The sequence below is a fragment of the Schistocerca cancellata genome, chromosome 8 (assembly GCF_023864275.1).
Source record: "Schistocerca cancellata isolate TAMUIC-IGC-003103 chromosome 8, iqSchCanc2.1, whole genome shotgun sequence".
Lineage (NCBI taxonomy): Eukaryota > Metazoa > Arthropoda > Insecta > Orthoptera > Acrididae > Schistocerca > Schistocerca cancellata.
Window position 1 is genome coordinate 563,663,590 of NC_064633.1, and position 18,721 is coordinate 563,682,310.

At 42.1% G+C, this 18,721-nt stretch overlaps 1 protein-coding gene across 1 annotated transcript; it reads left to right on the forward strand.

The window, feature by feature from the left end:
• The first annotated feature begins 742 nt into the window (after positions 1 to 742).
• LOC126095689 (piggyBac transposable element-derived protein 3-like) lies at positions 743 to 1,699 on the forward strand. The gene has a single exon (XM_049910443.1). It carries the CDS (start codon positions 743 to 745, stop codon positions 1,697 to 1,699), a length of 957 nt encoding a protein of 318 aa, XP_049766400.1.
• Positions 1,700 to 18,721: the final 17,022 nt, after the last annotated feature.

Below are 18,721 nucleotides of genomic sequence, written 5' to 3' on the forward strand. Positions count from 1 at the left end.
GGGCTGCTGCGAGCAGCCTGGTTGCTGCAGCCCTAACCAGCTAACCTGAGGGAGGGCAGTCCATGGACGCCAGAGCGATGCTGTCGCTGCCGCAGCCGGGGTAGTGCTGGGTCTGGGGACAGCAGCGGCGGCAGCGATGGGAGTGGCATCGGTGTCGGGCTTCAAGTGGGGGGATGTGTTTTTTACTGGCGATCTTCAATTGAACTTTGTCCATCGATTTCGCTGACCTACATGGCGCTGTGAATAAAGAACTACCCCATTCATCTGAAAATTACCGATTTAACCCAGATAACCCTGACGTCCTTCTGGAAGGACGACGTCACTCACTGTCGAAATTGTTTATTCTTGCGAATAACGCATGGTTGCAACGGACTGTGACGCATTGTTATATGAAGTAGGCAGAGTCAGTTGCGCGCTGCGACAGTCAATTTGACGGTGTCGTTCATAGTGAGTGAGAAACTGTGTCTTGAAGATAGGGCCGATTTTACCATGGACGAACTGACTGACCTTGTCATCGATGGGTATGTATATTTTCTTTCATATTGTGTCAATAATTCTGAAACTTGTCATACAATATCTTAAAGAATTAACCTATATTATTTATGGATTAATACTACGATTGAAAGTTTTCGTCAGTTGTAATTCAATAATGTTTTCAACCGTCCTTCCAGAAGGACGTCAGGGTTATATGTTGTCATTTTATACTCACAGAAAACGATGTCCACTGATGGAACTTTTATACATGTTAGAATCAAAAGATGAGGAAATACCTAGTACTGGTGTGAATGTAACATTACACCCTCCTCTAAATTCAAGTGATGACGTAACAGATGAAGATTCTGGTGCTGAAGAAAATCCAAGTGTAGATAAATTACCAGCAAGTCAGCTCAATGCTACTGCGCTTTGTGATTTGGCCATTTTCACCAATGGTAATGCTGTGAATGCAACAAGGAAACAATCCTTCACCTCTGATGTGGTTCCAGGACCCTCCAAGAGTATGAAAACAGCAACAATAACAACAACAACCACAAACAAACCAGCAAGGCTATCGAAGAATAAAGTTCTAAACCTCAAGAAATATAACTGGAAAAGTGGTGAAATTGTTAATCCAACACCTGTATGGCCTCTAATGTTCACAGTTGGAATGAAGAAAGGGCGAACACCGCTTGAATATTTCCAACAGTTTTTTGATAACGAAGTGCTTCTAATGATGGTCACATACACAAATCAGTATGCAGCCAAGAGAAATAGACTAGGTGATTGTTCAGAAGATGAGATGTTGGTGTTTATTGCAAGACTTCTGCTAAGTGGATATGTAACAGTGTCACGCAGAAAGATGTACTGGCAATCAGATAAAGACAGTCACAACGACCTCGTAACAAATGCCATGTCCAGAGATCGATTTGACTTCATCTTTTCCAATTTGCATATATGCAACAATGACAATTTAGATAAATCAGACCGTTTTGGGAAAGTCCGCCCATTACTGTGTATGCTGAATGATAGATTCAAACAATTTGCACCTCACGTGCGGCATCATTCTGTCGATGAATCGATGGTCCCATACTTCGGAAGTCACGGGTGCAAACAATTCATAAAAGGGAAACCAATCCGATACGGATTCAAATTTTGGTGTGGAGGCACCAAGTGGTGGATATATTATTTGGCTCGAGCCCTACCAAGGAGCTGGCACGTGTAGTTAGGATTAAGAAACGAAAGGTATGGGGTACGGTGTGGTAATGACTTATGTTGACCAGTTACTTCCACATGTTCCATGTCGAATATACTTTGATAACCTCTTCACCAGCGTTCAACTACTACATGACCTAAAAGAGAGGGGCGTGGAAGCAACAGGAACAATGAGAGGAAACAGAGATAAGAATTGTACTCTACCGCCTGTAGAGAAAATGATAGAGGAAAATAGACGATCATATGAAGTTTGTTCTGACTCTGCGTCCGGGATTTCCATTGTACGTTGGAATGATAACAATGTTGTTACTGTAGCCACCAACATTGACAGAGTGCAACCACTACGCACTGTAGCAAGATTTTCCAGGGAACAAAAGAAAAGGATTAGCGTGCCTCAACCTAACTTATTACACTCCTACAATACTCATATGGGAGGCATAGATCGAGCTGACCAAAATGTATCCCTATATAGATGCTCTATAAGAGGGAAAAAGTGGTATTTCCCGATGATTGCACATTTTATATACATTGCAGAGCTTAATACCTGGGATCTTTACAAGCACAACGAAGAACCCATAGATCATCTGACATTTCGTTGTCGAATTGTCACTGCAATTCTTGAAAGTCACAATAGAGTCACTACCAGCAGAGGACGACCTAGTAAGAGGGCAAAACTAGATTCTAGATTTGATGGAAGAGAACATTATGTTGCTGAATTACCAACGGATGAGGTAACAAAAAAGAAGAAGCAGCTGAAATGTCAAAGTTGCCACAAAAAAACTACTACTATGTGCATAAAATGTGACGAACCACTTCATGTTTGTTGCTTTTTGTCTTATCATACTAGTGCATAAAGGATGTGTATAGGTTATTTTCTTTGTTTTTTGTATTTGTTAGCTGTTTTAGCCTATAATTCAAATTTATTTATGTTTATTTGAAAGTATAAAAACCGAAACAAGTTAATTGCGCAATGTCATATACTTTAAAAACATGTTCCCTTATTGTCCTGACGTCCTTCTGGAATGCCACCCATTTTTGGAAATACTAAATAAAAATAAATACTCAAAATTGTTTTTACTTTCTTCCTTACAACCTTGTGAGGGAATGTAGATAAGATATAAATCAATTTTGAAAAAAAAAATTCAGGCCTATCTGGGTTAATTAAGTTTCATAATTTTTTATATCAGCGTGGCGTTAGTAGTACAATAGTTAAGGGGAGCGTGTGTGTGAGTGGGTGACATGAGGCGCAAACAACAGATTAAGTGCAGAGCACTATTTTAATCTGCATAATTTTTATGTAAACGCAGTACAATGGTTTAAGGGGGTGAGTGACAAAGAAGAATGCGCCAGAAATGGCTTTCAAAAGCATGTGAAATTCGGTAACTGTACCAGAAAATGGTGCGAGGACATTACTAATCACTTAATTTAGCATCAAATGGGGTAGTATAGTTTAATAAAATGGGGATGACATGGAAAAAATACTTAACAGAGTAATAGGTTAGGTGCTGATAAAGGGCCAAACATTAGGTTAAGACACCCAGAGTTCAGTGGCCAAAATTAGGTTATGCGACATGTTTGCTCCATCTTACAAGACCCATGTGTTTCCAAACAGCAGAGAATGATGAGCTAGGGAAATCCAATCCCCAAAAACTGACTTTTATTATAAATAAACAATATACCCTTGAATTTCCTGTTATGAGACCCTTCCTCTCCACCACCAGACCGCCACTTGGATTATATCACAGAAGGGACGACAGTGCCCTCTGGTTGCGGTACTGCGTACTAGGTCAGTTGGACTCCGAAGCCCATGGCGACCAAACTGTCTCTCGCCATTTTCCCCACCATCTTAGATTACGTCACGGAATGGACGACAGTGCTCCCTGATGACAGTACTGTGTACAGTGGAGTCCGGGCCTCATGGTAAACATACTCAATGACTGTACTGTCTCTAATTGTTTAAACAAAGACTGGTCCATGCAAAATAAAGACATGTCCAGCACAGGTTGAGTCCTCCCCCACCAATCCTTAGGATGAGGTGGCGGTCGGGTGACTTAGGTTAGTGGAGGTAGCCCAACTGCTCTTTCTTTCCCGCCATTTTCTGATGTGGTAGAGATATCCAAAGTGTCCTTTCTTTAGAAACGAAATTCAAACATCATACCAGTTCCTAGGAAGAGGTGGTGGTCGGATGAGTTAGGTTAGTAGAGGTACCACAAGTGACCTATCTTCAAGCCATTTTTTTAGGTTGGTAAAGGTTGCATTGTACTGATGGAATTTGAACTTCCCACCAGCAGTGCATGTCAAGGGATGTGGCACTTTCCTACCAGAGAGGTTAATTGATCGATCAATCTAATTAAGTAACCAATCAAATTGATAAGAGTGAGAGGGGGGGCTATTCCAATAACTCAGACCTGAAAGTGTACCTGCAGCAGCGAGGGGTGAGGGTTTGGGTGGTGAGTGTACGACAATAGGTTAAGTGACACGTCTGGCCACGTTTGATAATACAACACATAAATTCTCCTGCCTAAACAACTGTGTATACACGTCGAAACACACCTACCCAAAAGACACATACAATGCATGCAACAACTAGTAAAAATACTTTGAAAAGCAAAACAAATAAAATGACGACATAAACTAATGTTAGTGTTGGGGTCAACAATCACTGAAAGTGAATAGTCTTTACAATACATTACTTCTATTTACAGAGAGAAAGATTAGGAGATAGTGTGTTACAAAGCAGTAAGCAATCAAATTGGTTAAAACTGTGAATTTCTCGAAGAGAATAATGATTTAGTGTCTTATCTAATCCTCGTCGGCGTGATGTGATGACGATGGATGAAGCAGTTTCAATTTGCTGATATGAATCCTATAAGTTCATCCAGTATTGTCCCCGTCATTTCCGGCCGGTGTGGCCGAGCGGTTCTACGCCCCACAGTGTGGAACCGCGCGACCGCTACGGTCACAGGTTCGAATCCTGCCTTGGGAATGAATGTGTGTGATTTCCTTAGGTTAGTTAGGTTCAAGTAGTTGTAGGTTCTAGGGGACTGATGACCTCAGATGTTAAGTCCCACAGTGCTCAGAGCCATTTGAACCATTTTTTTTTATTTGCAGAACCCAACAGCGTTTGCGTAATACAACGTCCATTTATAATGTCCCTGATAAAGTCAAATTTCAAACCGTTTCCAACACACCTAAGTCCGGTATTAATATTGCGTTAAACGCACACCACAACTACACAGAACACTTGCTTCCTTACCGCTACGCTCACGCGCCTTCCGAGACTCGGCGACTGTCAGCCACACTGTTCGACCCGATAAGTATCGATACCTCTCTCCCTCCCAAGTTGTTACAATACTTCTGCCTACTGTAAACCGTTTCACACAATACGTTTAACAAAACTATTTGAAAGATGGTGAGACCAAAATCAAAGTCCTTACGTAACGAACTCATATATAAAACAACAGAGTAAATATAGCCACGTTTCATATTCTACACTATGTAACCAAACGAAAAATATTCTACATCATCAGAAATATATCTATGAAGTACAAGGTAGTATAAGAAAGGAAAGAAAATTATGTCTCATTATTAGTCATGACATGACACACTCAACCCACCGAGCGAGGTAGTGCAGTGGCTAGCACACTGGACTCGCATTCGGGAGGACGACGGTTCAATCCCGCGTCCGGCCATCCTGATTTAGGTTTACCGTGAATTCCCTAAATCGCTCCAGGCAAATGCCGGGATGGTTCCTTTGAAAGGGCACGGGCGACTTCCTTCCCTGTCGTTGTCTAATCTGATGACACCGATGACCTCGCTGTCTGGTCCCAGAAACAACCCACCCCAACACTCCACCCTCCACCTTTCGTTCTTTCTACACTCATTATCAAAATGGCAAAAGGCTTGTTCATTGACGCACTTCAAAAATTATAAGTTGTCAAACTCAGTACTAAACCAGAGGAAAAAACTTCCTATTGGTGCCCAAAATGAGGTATATGTTACTGTATAAAAAACTATGAATGATAAGTGAGGTACAAGCTTCCTCATTCTACCTTCCTCAGAACCTTTTAAATTCTTTGAAGTCTGGCATACGACATATTTGCGCTCTTAAGAAACACCTCACTTCTGACTCCCACAAGTTCCGCTAACTGTAACCCTCTCAACCCATTAGCTCAACGCTGCGCGCCATTTATCCATCCACTCCTGCTTGCCCATTCTCACTCACTCATTCAGCACAACTCATTCTCATTATCTCTTTGTGTCTCTCTGTACTGCCTCGTATCTCACAGCCACAGTCTCCTTCAATGTGGTCTAATGTCTCCTCTCACTTTCACCATCTCCCACTTGCTTTCTCTTCCTGCTGCTAGTATTTCATTCATTCATTCCCACTGCTGCTGTCTCTTGTCAATGTCGCTGTCTCTCTCTTCCATGTTGTTATTGTCGCAGAGTCTGTCCCTCATTATCAGTAGCTCTCAGCCACTTCCTATTTCTCCTCATCTTTATTCCTGACTCACTGGCACTGCCTCTTTCGCTCTTTTCTTTGCTTTGTTCTGTTACTGCCAACTACGTTCCACTGGCACTGACCCCCTCTCTTTCTCTCACACTACCATTGTCTCCTTCGCTCTTGCCATACCACAACCACTGTCTACTGTCATACAGCATTTATTACTTTTCCATCTCTTTCCCACTCACACTGTCTCCTCTCACAGCGTAAAAAAGCTCGGACGCGTTCGCATGCCTCAACTTTCAGGAGCGTTTTGATAGTGTTACGATAGTAGAATGAGGCGGCCAGTGTATGACTGTTCACTCAGAGTCTTTTAAACGGGACCATATTCTTCTTTTTTGTGCTCCTATAGGAGCTTTTTTCTTCGGGTTCACTTCATTTTCCTGCCACAGCAGGATATGTAACTCATCTGAAAAGAACTTTATGGGTCAGTAAAATAATGACAATTTACTTCGCGTTTGTGAAACCGTAATAATGATTAACTAATTTTACGTGTCAGACGGGATTTGACTTGCACTGCATGTGCTTCAGTACTGGAAAGTGGGGCTGCTAGAACCCTTTTGATAATAACAGAGACACGTTATAGAGTAGTTCTCCAAGCTACGTCACTTTAAAAACTACGGTTTCACTTCACAGCGGATTATCCGTGTACTACTTGAGTAACTTTGAATCTCTGTATATCGGAAACGGATCAATTTATGAATAAAGTTTTCAATATTATTCGAGATCAGGATCTGAGGAATATATTGCAAAAAAGTCAGCTATTTGCTGCACAAAGCCGTTTTTTAATCATGGGGTCTGTTTTGGTACGAAAAATGCGATAAATTTTTTTTTGCCTTTTTATAAGGAACTGTGCATGAGCTATAAGCACCTTCAGGCCTACCGTAGACCACAGGCAATGCAAATGAACCAAATCATTTGCTTCTTTACTTAAGTATGGGGAAATGCGTAATATTCGTATTTTGACCCTATACTATAGGACAGTGAGAGTAAGACGGACCTTCGACTTGGTATAAAAATTGTCCCTACCACAAGGTCTAAATAAAACACTTAACTCTACCTTTCTATGAACAATAGAACCCTACGTATAGCCCCTGGGAGAATCCAGTTTTGTACACAGTAATATGGACCTATATTACAGCGCCTGCTGTCCTGTGGACACCTACCACATGTATTACGTCTGCCAAAAGAGGTGGCTATGGCAGTAGTAAGACGCTGGAATGGTAGTCATGAGATGGCAGTCTATACATCCATCCGGCCATCTAGATGTAGTTTCCGTGGTTTTCCTCAGTCGCTTAAGCCAAGTGCTGGGATGGTTTCTTTCGACAGGACAAGGCTTATTTCCTTCCACGTCCTTCCTCACTTTCAGATTTTGTTCAATTTCTGTTCATCTCTACGTTAATTAAATGTTAAATCCTCATCTCACATCCTCGAATTAGGAGCATCAGTACGAATATCAACCTCCTCCTCTTCATATGTCAAGAACTTTTCTGAGAACGGTGTGTAAATTAGAAAGCGCAGACAACAGCGTTGAAGCATTTGTGCATGCATTATTGGCCAAAAAAATTATTAGTTAGGAATTAGTGATTATATGCCTTCGGCATTGATTCCTGAACGAGCGGATGAACGAAAACTGTATACTTTAGAGGTTTGGTGTTCAGTGAGGACGGAATATTCAGAGAGAATCATTGAGAGACGTATGGAACAGTGATCACGTGTAGGGCTTCGTTTTATGTAGTTTCGAAGAAGTATCTCAGCACCACTAACAGAGCTAAGGCGACCAGAGTGAACTCGATCCAGGCCCGAAGGCCAACCATCGTGGCACAGACATTTGTGTAGATGGGGGCAGAATTTGTTGAACTACTTTTGTATATTATTAAGTTTAAAACTTTTACCAAAATAATAAAATTAATTATTATTGATCACCTATTAATGCAGCTATTACCACCAACTAAGTTTTTTCTTGGGGAGGACGGGGGGGAGGGGGGTTTTGCGCCCGCCACGAATTCCTGTCCTGTGCTAACCTTTTCATCTCACTGTAGCCTACTTCCCCTACTGTTTTTACCCTCTACAGCTCCCTCAGGCACCATTAAATAACTGAAGTCTTAATGGCTATCCTGTCACCCTGTCCCTTCTTCTACTCAGCGTTTTCCACAAGTTACTTTCCACTGTTAAATGCAGAGGAGAGAGCAGATAGGTGGAAAGAATGCATTGAAAGCTTCTATGAGGGTGAAGATCTGTCTGATGTGAAGAAGAAGAAACAGGAGTCGATTGAGAAGAGATAGGGGATCCAGTATTAGAATCGGAATTTAAAAGAGCTTTGGAGGACTTACGGTCAAATAAAGCAGAAGGGATAGATAACATTCCACGTGAATTTCTAAAATCATTGGGAGAAGTGGCAACAAAACGACTATTCACGTTGGTGTGTAGAATATATGAGTCTGGCGATATACCATCTGACTTTCGGAAAAGCATCATCCACACAATACCGAAGACGGCAAGAGCTGACAAGTGCGAGAATTATCGCACAATCAGCTTAACAGCTCATGCATCGAAGCTGCTTACAAGAATAATATACAGAAGAATGGAAAAGAAAATTGAGAATGCGCTAGGTGACGATCAGTTTGGCTTTAGGAAAAGTAAGTCTGAGGCAATTCTGACGTTACGGCTAATAACGGAAACAAGGCTAAAGAAAAATCAAGACACTTTCATAGGATTTGTCGACCTGGAAAAAGCGTTCGACAATATAAAATGGTGCAAGCTGTTCGAGATTCTGAAAAAAGTAGGGGTAAGCTATAGGGAGAGACGGGTCATATACAATATGTACAACAACCAAGAGGGAATAATAAGAGTGGACGATCATGAACGAAGTGCTCGTATTAAGAAGGGTGTAAGACAAGGCTGTAGCCTTTCGCCCCTAGTCTTCAATCTGTACATCGAGGAAGCAATGATGGAAATAAAAGAAAGGTTCAGGAGTGGAATTAAAATACAAGATGAAAGGATATCAGTGATACGATTCGCTGATGACATTGCTGTCCTGAGTGAAAGTGAAGAAGAATCAAATGATCTGCTGAACGGAGTGAACAGTCTAATGAGTACACAGTATGGTTTGAGAGTAAATCCGAGAAAGACGAAGGTAATGAGAAATAGCAGAAATGGACACAGCGAGAAACTTAACATCAGGATTGATGGTCACGAAGTTAATGAAGTTAAGGAATTCTGCTACCTAGGCAGTAAAATAACCAATGACGGACGGAGCAAGGAGGACATCAAAAGCAGACTCGCTATGGCAAAAAAGGCATTTCTGGCCAAGAGAAGTCTACTAATATCAAATACCGGCCTTAATTTGAGGAAGAAATTTCTGAGGATGTACGTCTGGAGTACAGCATTGTATGGTAGTGAAACATGGACTGTGGGAAAACCTGAACGGAAAAGAATCGAAGCATTTGAGATGTGGTGCTATAGACGAATGTTGAAAATTAGGTGGACTGATAAGGTAAGGAATGAGGAGGTGCTACGCAGAATCGGAGAGGAAAGGAATATGTGTAAAACACTGATAAGGAGAAGGGACAGGATGATAGGACATCTGCTAAGACATGAGGGAATGTCTTCCATGGTACCAGAGGGAGCTGTAGAGGAAGAAAGAGATTGGAATACGTCAAGCAAATAATTTAGGACATAGGTTGCAAGTGCTACTGTGAGATGAAGAGGTTAGCACAGGAAAGGAATTCGTGGCGGGCCGCATCAAACCAGTCAGTAGACTGATGACCAAAAAAAAAAAAAAACTTTCCTCGCCGATTCTTTATTTTCTCAATCCACCAAGTTTTCAACATTCTTTTGTAGCACTACGTCTCAAAGCCCTCGATTCTCCTCTGTTCCACTTTCCCACAGTCCACGTCTCACTACCATACAATTCTGTGCTCCAACCGTACATTCCCAAAGATTTTTTGCTTGGATTAAGTCTTATGTCTGACAGTAACAGATTTGTTTTGACCAGCAATGCCCTTTTTTTCCAGCGAAAGTTTACTTTTTTATGTGCACCTTGCTACGTTCATCGTGGGTTATTTTGCTCCCTAGATACTAGGCATAGTTAAATTCTTCTCATGTTTTATCCCAAATTCAGATGCTAAATTTCTCGCTCTTCTCATTTCTGCTACTTCTCACTGCTTTCGGTTCGTACGATATAAGGCAATAGTCAACTGAGCATCGGGGGAAAGCATGACGCAAAAATTGCACCGGGTCATCAAGATACGACTATAGTAAAGCACGTTGAAATGCATGTGTGACGCAGAAGTTATTCGGATATGAAGATTCTTGCACGTGGTAGAGAAACGTCTAGAGTTGAATCAAGCTAGTCTTCCGACTGAAGCCTCAACAACGTACTTCCTCATTGAGCACTTTCTTAAGCGCAATTAGGAGATCAGAGTCTAACTACGAAATACAACTTCATACCATAACACCACTGTTGACGCTATACATGATGGCAGACTACATTATGCAAGCATTCGCCAAACCCACGCCATTCCATCAGATTTCCATGAGGTAAAGAGTGATTCATCACTTCAAATCACTAGTTTCCTTTCATCTACTACATTGCTCTTTACTCCACCTGAAATATCGCTTAACGTGGACAACAGACGTCTCCTTTAAAGAAGTCCCTCTAACTAAGGGCTCACCTTCCGTGGTTGCAATGTTTCCAAGTAGAGAAGGAATTAGAATATTTCATAAAAATATAAGAGGTATTAGAGATAAAGTTGGTGAACTGCTTTTAAATGTTGACTCTGAAATTATTGGTATATCAGAGCACCACATAAATAATTTGACAATTCAGGGGCTTCCTTTATCGGGATACAGATTAGCTGGCTGTTTCTCAAGGAGTTCCTTGCGGGCTGGGAGAGTGGCTATGAACGTAAAAAACAGAATTCCATTTGAGTCCATAGACGTAACACGACACTACACTGAACAGATATTTGAATCTTGTCGCTGACTAGTGGTATAAGGATATCTTGTAGAACAAAGCGGGGATTACATCAAAATGTGAGAAGTAGTCACAATCAAGATACAGTAACCCATTACTAACAGTACTGTCAGGTGCTTAAAAATGTTATTAGGAAAGCAAAGAGTATGAGGTATTCAAATAGAATAGCTAATTCATCGGATAAAATTAAAACCATATGGTTAGTTGTGAAGGAAGTGTCAGGTTAGCAGCACAAGGTTGACGATATAAAGTTAGTTCGCAGTAAAAATATTTCTGCTACTGATAAATCAGATATACGTACAGTATTGAACAATCATCTTCTGAGCATTGCTGGTGAATTAGATAAAAATTTAGTTTCTACAGGAAATCATATAACTTTCTTGGCATGGCCTTCCGGGATTGATGTCTGAAATACTCTTCTGTGATTCAGACAAGACGGAGATTGAGTCAATAATTAAATCACTGAAGACTAAGTCCTCTCATGGTTTTGATGGAGTGTTTAGCAGAATATTAAAGTACTGCGCTGCACATGTGACGCCTGTATTTAACCATATTTGTAATTTTTCCTTTAGGAATGGTCAGTTTCTTGAGGGATTAAAGTAATCAGTAGTAAAGCCGTTTCATAAAAAGGGAGAAAGGGATAATGTAGATAATTTTAGATCTATTTCTATGCCATCAGTGTTTGTAAAAGTCATTGAGAGGCTGTATATGTAAGAGTATTTGATCAATTTGTATCACACCAGTTGCTATAAAATGTACAGTTCGGCTTTAGATGTCGTTTAACAACTGAAAATGCTATAATCTCTTTTCTCTGTGAGGTACTGGATGGGCTGTGCTTTCAAAAACTGTCTAATTGACATTAATAACTGCACTGGGTGTATGAAATGTTATCGTCGTACACACACCCACTTCGATCAACAAAGGAGACTACGAAGAGCTTCCGACAGGCCTTAACCCAAAGAACGACGGTGGCTAATATTACCGCCAAATGAGTCATGCACCAGGCAAAAGGATGTACGAATTACAATTTACCAATGGCGGATCTGCTATGGTTTCGCCACCGACACCGCCCACCCAGCTGCCCGACTTCACACACACGCGTGCGCAACGCAGACACGCGCGCACACACACACACACACACACACACACACACACACACACACACACACACACACACACACATATATATATATATATATATATATATATATATATATATATATATATATACAGGGTGAGTCACCTAACGTTACCGCTGGATATATTTCGTAAACCACATCAAATACTGACGAACCGATTCCACAGACCGAACGTGAGGAGAGGGGCTAGTGTAATTGGTTAATACAAACCATGAAAAAATGCACGGAAGTATGTTTTTTAACACAAACCTACGTTTTTTTTAAAAATGGAACCCCGTTAGTTTTGTTAGCACATCTGAACATATAAACAAATACGTAATCAGTGCCGTTTGTTGCATTGTAAACTGTTAATTACATCTGGAGATATTGTAACCTAAAGTTGACGCTTAAGTACCACTCCTCCGCTGTTCGATCGTGTGTATCGAGGAGCACCGAATTACGTAGGGATCCAAAGGGAACGGTAATGGACCTTAGGTGCAGAAGAGACTGGAACAGCACATTACGTCCACATGCTAACACCTGTCTATTGGTCTTTTTCACTGACGCACATGTATATTACCATGAGGGGTGAGGTACACGTACACACGTGGTTTCCGTTTTCAATTACGGAGTTGGATAGAGTGTGCCCCGACATGTCAGGCCAATAGATGTTCAATGTGGTGGCCATCATTTGCTGCACACAATTGCAATCTCTGGCGTAATGAATCTCGTACACCCCGCAGTACATCTGGTGTAATGTCGCCGCAGGCTGCCACAATACGTTGTTTCATATCCTCTGGGGTTGTAAGCACATCACGGTACACATTCTCCTTTAACGTACCCCACAGAAAGAAGTCCAGAGGTGTAAGATCAGGAGAATGGGCTGGCCAATTTATGCGTCCTCCACGTCCTATGAAACGCCCGTCGAACATCCTGTCAAGGGTCAGCCTAGTGTTAATTGCGGAATGTGCAGGTGCACCATCATGCTGATACCACATACGTCGACGCGTTTCCAGTGGGACATTTTTGAGCAACGTTGGCAGATCATTCTGTAGAAACGCGTTGTATGTTGCAGTGCTCTCCGATATACACGATCGAACAGCGGAGGAGTGGTACTCAAACGTCAAATTTAGGTTACAATATCTCCGGATGTAATTAACATTTTACAATGCAACAAACGGCACTGATTACGTATTTGTTTACATGTTCAGATGTGCTAACAAAACTAACGTGGTTCTATTTAAAAAAACGTAGGTTTGTGTTAAAATAATACTTCCGTGCGTTTTTGTATTGTTTGTATTAAACAATTACACTAGACCCTCTCCTCACGTTCGGTCTGTGGAATCGGTTCGTCAGTATTTGATGTGGTTTACGAAATTTATCCAGCGGTAGCGTTAGGTGACTCACCCTGTATATATATATACACTCCTGGAAATTGAAATAAGAACACCGTGAATTCATTGTCCCAGGAAGGGGAAACTTTATTGACACATTCCTGGGGTCAGATACATCACATGATCACACTGACAGAACCACAGGCACATAGACACAGGCAACAGAGCATGCACAATGTCGGCACTAGTACAGTGTATATCCACCTTTCGCAGCAATGCAGGCTCCTATTCTCCCATGGAGACGATCGTAGAGATGCTGGATGTAGTCCTGTGGAACGGCTTGCCATGCCATTTCCACCTGGCGCCTCAGTTGGACCAGCGTTCGTGCTGGACGTGCAGACCGCGTGAGACGACGCTTCATCCAGTCCCAAACATGCTCAATGGGGGACAGATCCGGAGATCTTGCTGGCCAGGGTAGTTGACTTACACCTTCTAGAGCACGTTGAGTGGCACGGGATACATGCGGACGTGCATTGTCCTGTTGGAACAGCAAGTTCCCTTGCCGGTCTAGGAATGGTAGAACGATGGGTTCGATGACGGTTTGGATGTACCGTGCACTATTCAGTGTCCTCTCAACGATCACCAGTGGTGTACGGCCAGTGTAGGAGGTCGCTCCCCACACCATGATGCCGGGTGTTGGCCCTGTGTGCCTCGGTCGCATGCAGTCCTGATTGTGGCGCTCACCTGCACGGCGCCAAACACGCATACGACCATCATTGGCACCAAGGCAGAAGCGACTCTCATCGCTGAAGACGACACGTCTCCATTCGTCCCTCCATTCACGCCTGTCGCGACACCACTGGAGGCGGGCTGCACGATGTTGGGGCGTGAGCGGAAGACGGATTAACGGTGTGCGGCACCGTAGCCCAGCTTCATGGAGACGGTTGCGAATGGTCCTCGCCGATACCCCAGGAGCAACAGTGTCCCTAATTTGCTGGGAAGTGGCGGTGCGGTCCCCTACGGCACTGCGTAGGATCCTACGGTCTTGGCGTGCATCCGTGCGTCGCTGCGGTCCGGTCCCAGGTCGACGGGCACGTGCACCATCCGCCGACCACTGGCGACAACATCGATGTACTGTGGAGACCTCATGCCCCACGTGTTGAGCAATTCGGCGGTACGTCCACCCGGCCTCCCGCATGCCCACTATACGCCCTCGCTCAAAGTCCGTCAACTGCACATACGGTTCACGTCCACGCTGTCGCGGCATGCTACCAGTGTTAAAGACTGCGATGGAGCTCCGTATGCCACGGCAAACTGGCTGACACTGACGGCGGCGGTGCACAAATGCTGCGCAGCTAGCGCCATTCGACGGCCAACACCGCGGTTCCTGGTGTGTCCGCTGTGCCGTGCGTGTGATCATTGCTTGTACAGTCCTCTCGCAGTGTCCGGAGCAAGTATGGTGGGTCTGACACACCGTTGTCAATGTGTTCTTTTTTCCATTCCAGGAGTATATATATATATATATATATATATATATATATATATATATATATATATATATGGTGTTTCAAAAAGGTACGGCCAAACTTTCAGGAAACATTCCTCACACACAAATAAAGAAAAGATGTTATGTGGACATGTGTCAGGAAACGCTTGATTTCCAAGTTAGAGCTCATTTTAGTTTCGTCCACCTACGCTCAATGGAGCACGTTATCATGATTCCTTCGGGATACTCTACCTGTGCTGCTAGAACATGTGCCTTTACCAGTACGACACAACATGTGGTTCATGCACGATGGAGCTCCTGCACATTTCAGTCGAAGTGTTCGTACGCTTCTCAACAACAGATTTGGTGACCGATGGGTTGGTAGAGCGGACCAATTCTATGGCCTCCACGCTCTCCTGCCCTCATCCCTCTTGACTTTCATTTAAGGCGGCATTTGAAAGCTCTTAGCTACGCATCTCCGGTACCAAATGTAGAGACTCTTCGTGCTCGTATTGTGGACGGCTGTGGTGATACAATACGCCATTCTCCAGGGCTGCATCAGCGCATCAGGGATTCCATGCGACGGAGGGTGGATGCATGTGTCCTCGCTAACGGAAGGCATTTTGAACATTTCCTGTAACAAGGTGTTTGAAGTCACGCTGGTACGTTCTGTTGCTGTGTGTTTCCATTCCATGATTAATGTGATTTGAAGAGAAGCTCTGAGCTCTAACATGGGAAGTAAGGGTTTCCGGACACATGTCAACATATATATATATATATATATATATATATATATATATATATATATATATATATGCACAAATACGCTTCCTCACTCTGTCTCTCTCATCTCTCTCTCTCTGGAAGATTCAAAAAGCAGTTCATTGTAAATGTAATTTCATTTACTATATGTGTGTTTCTTGAGTTAACGTAATGTTATAGTGAGTGGATTCATTATTTCGTGTTGTCACTGTCTTCCATATTATTATTTCTCCACCACTATTGATTGCAAACTGCGCATTCCCTTTTTTTAATTTTTGGTAGCTATTGTATGAGGGTTGCCCAGAAAGTAATGTACCGAATTTTTTTCTTCGACAATTCCTTGTTGAACATAATAAGACTTACACAAACGACGGTACGGTATCTTATCTACACACCATGTTTTTTCACATAACTTCCATCCCATTCTATAGCCTTCCTCCATCGCACTGTCGTTACCATTCCTTGTCCTGGTGGCGGAACCAGTGCTTTACTGTGTGTATCACCCCCTCATCGTCCTCAAATTGTCTTCCTTGAATGACAACATCAGCTCGCTGCAACAGCTCGCTGCAACATGTCAGGTATGACAGCCGCAGACGGTGTCCCCGACCGCTGCAAATCGTGGAGTTCCGCCGAACCGCCTTCTGATGACCGCTTAACCCTCCGTATCCAGCGACTAACTGTACTTCTGTCGACAGCAGAGGATCCATAGACTTTGCACAATCGTTTGCACATATCCCCCACAGTTTCTTTCTCTACAATGAAAAATTCAATGATGGCACGACGCTTGTAACGTACATTACCTCCAGACGCCATTTAGAAACTATCCTGCAGCTATGCTACTATCGGAAGCGACGCAGACATGGCGCGCTCGCTCAGGAGGCTTCAAATAATACATACGTAACATTCGTAGCATTGTTTTCGGCTCAGAAAAAATAATGCGGTTGATAACTTTCTGGGCAACCCTCGTATGTAACTTCACGTATGGTTTGTTGATTAGCTTCGCCGTATGTGCGTCTGCAGCGATTTCGATGGTAATTCTACATATTTTGTAAGTAGCCTGTTTATGTGTCTGTTCGTTGGCAGCGCGATATACTGCATTAATAACTCTGACAGCGCTGTGCCCACTCTGTATGAGACTCTGTGGCTGGTCGGACTACCAGTTGGAAGTTGACACTCAGCGGTGATGGAAGATGGAGGTGAACAGCCAGCAGTGATGGAAGTTAGATGTAAGTAGTTAGCATTGATGGCGGTTACAGATTTAAAGTATTAGCGCGAGCCGACGATCTGAACGTGTCCAACTCCGAGACTGAAAATTATTCAAGATTATATAATTTTTGGAACTGGATGTCACGGACGATTATGTATTTGTCTGAACTGGATGTCTTATTATTAAGGTATAAATACATTGTTTGCTCCGCAACAAACTCTTTCCTTTGCTAACCACTTGCCTATGACTAGTTAGAGCCTTAAATAGTTAGAATTTTTTATTTAGCTGGCTGCATTGGCGCCTGCTGTATTGCAGTAGTTCGTGTCATTAAGATTTTTGTGAGGTAAGTGACTTATGAAATGTGTAGATTATTGTTAAGATTTCTACTAATTCAGGCCCATACTTCTGTATTAACTATTTGAAGTCAGGTTATCAATTTTAAAGCAGTCAGATCGCGTTACCCACAAATATTGTGAGTAATTAATGAATAGGTAAAGTTTGAGTTCTGTTTGTCAGGGCAAATTCTGTAGGACAGTGTTGAGTGGATAAAGACAAGCAAAGCGATAGTACGTTTAGTTTCACTTGTAACATCCGCGTGACACAGTACTCTTTAAGGCCTGTGCTAAGGTAAGTGAGCGGGGTTCACCTTATGAGAAAGGATTTTCGCATATATATCGACCGCGTGTATCTGAATGGTGGTAAATCAGACTTACCTCCACACTGTAATAACAATGGTCCATTAAGCAAGTTCGAAATGCAATTACACGACAGGATGGACCAAAAGCAATACTGAAGATGGTATCAATTTGATAATAATACGGTCGCCAGCCTAATTTGGCATTATCTGAGTTTCTTTCCTGTACAAGTTGGTAGATGTTCATGCAAAAGTAGTAACACTGCATAATATAGTAGAATTTTAGAACCAGAAAATCTATTGAACTGATAGTTTCACGTTCTATACTGATATGGAAAAACCATGAATACATAACACTGCACTATAATGTATACTAGAAAACTTTATACTGTCTATTGATCTGATTAAAATCGGGCATAGGTTACCCTAGAAATAGCACTTTCGTGCCACACACAAAATGTCAATTTTGATAAAGATAAAACACTGATAAATTTTGACTTTTATATTGACTTAAACTTTTGCTGGTCAAACCAAATTAAAAAACTTCAGAATTCAAATGAATAAAAAGGGAGGGGGGGGGGGGCGCCTGAAACTGTTATGATCACTGTATTAGAAAAATGATTACTGAATTTATTATGCGTTCAAGATTTCCAGTATATAAGTTACTACTCTTTTCATCTTATTTACTGCTCATTTAAATACCTTTATATCTGTCTCGAAATAATAAACTTCATTACTACATCAATACTAAAGTTATCTTTCAACTTCGTTAGACCTTCGTTATTCATTTACAGGTTCATTAACAAAACATTTCTTTAAACACCATTATAACATAGCTAGCTCTGCAAGTATTTATTATTAACACAAATTTTAATTTTAATTTTGGGACACTCGGGTTGCACAACATTTGGAAAGGACCCTGTCTAGGTTAGTTGTGAGGATGATTGAATGATGGGAAAGTTCTGGTAAAATTTAGGTTATTATTGCACAGTTCACTCTCTGATCCATA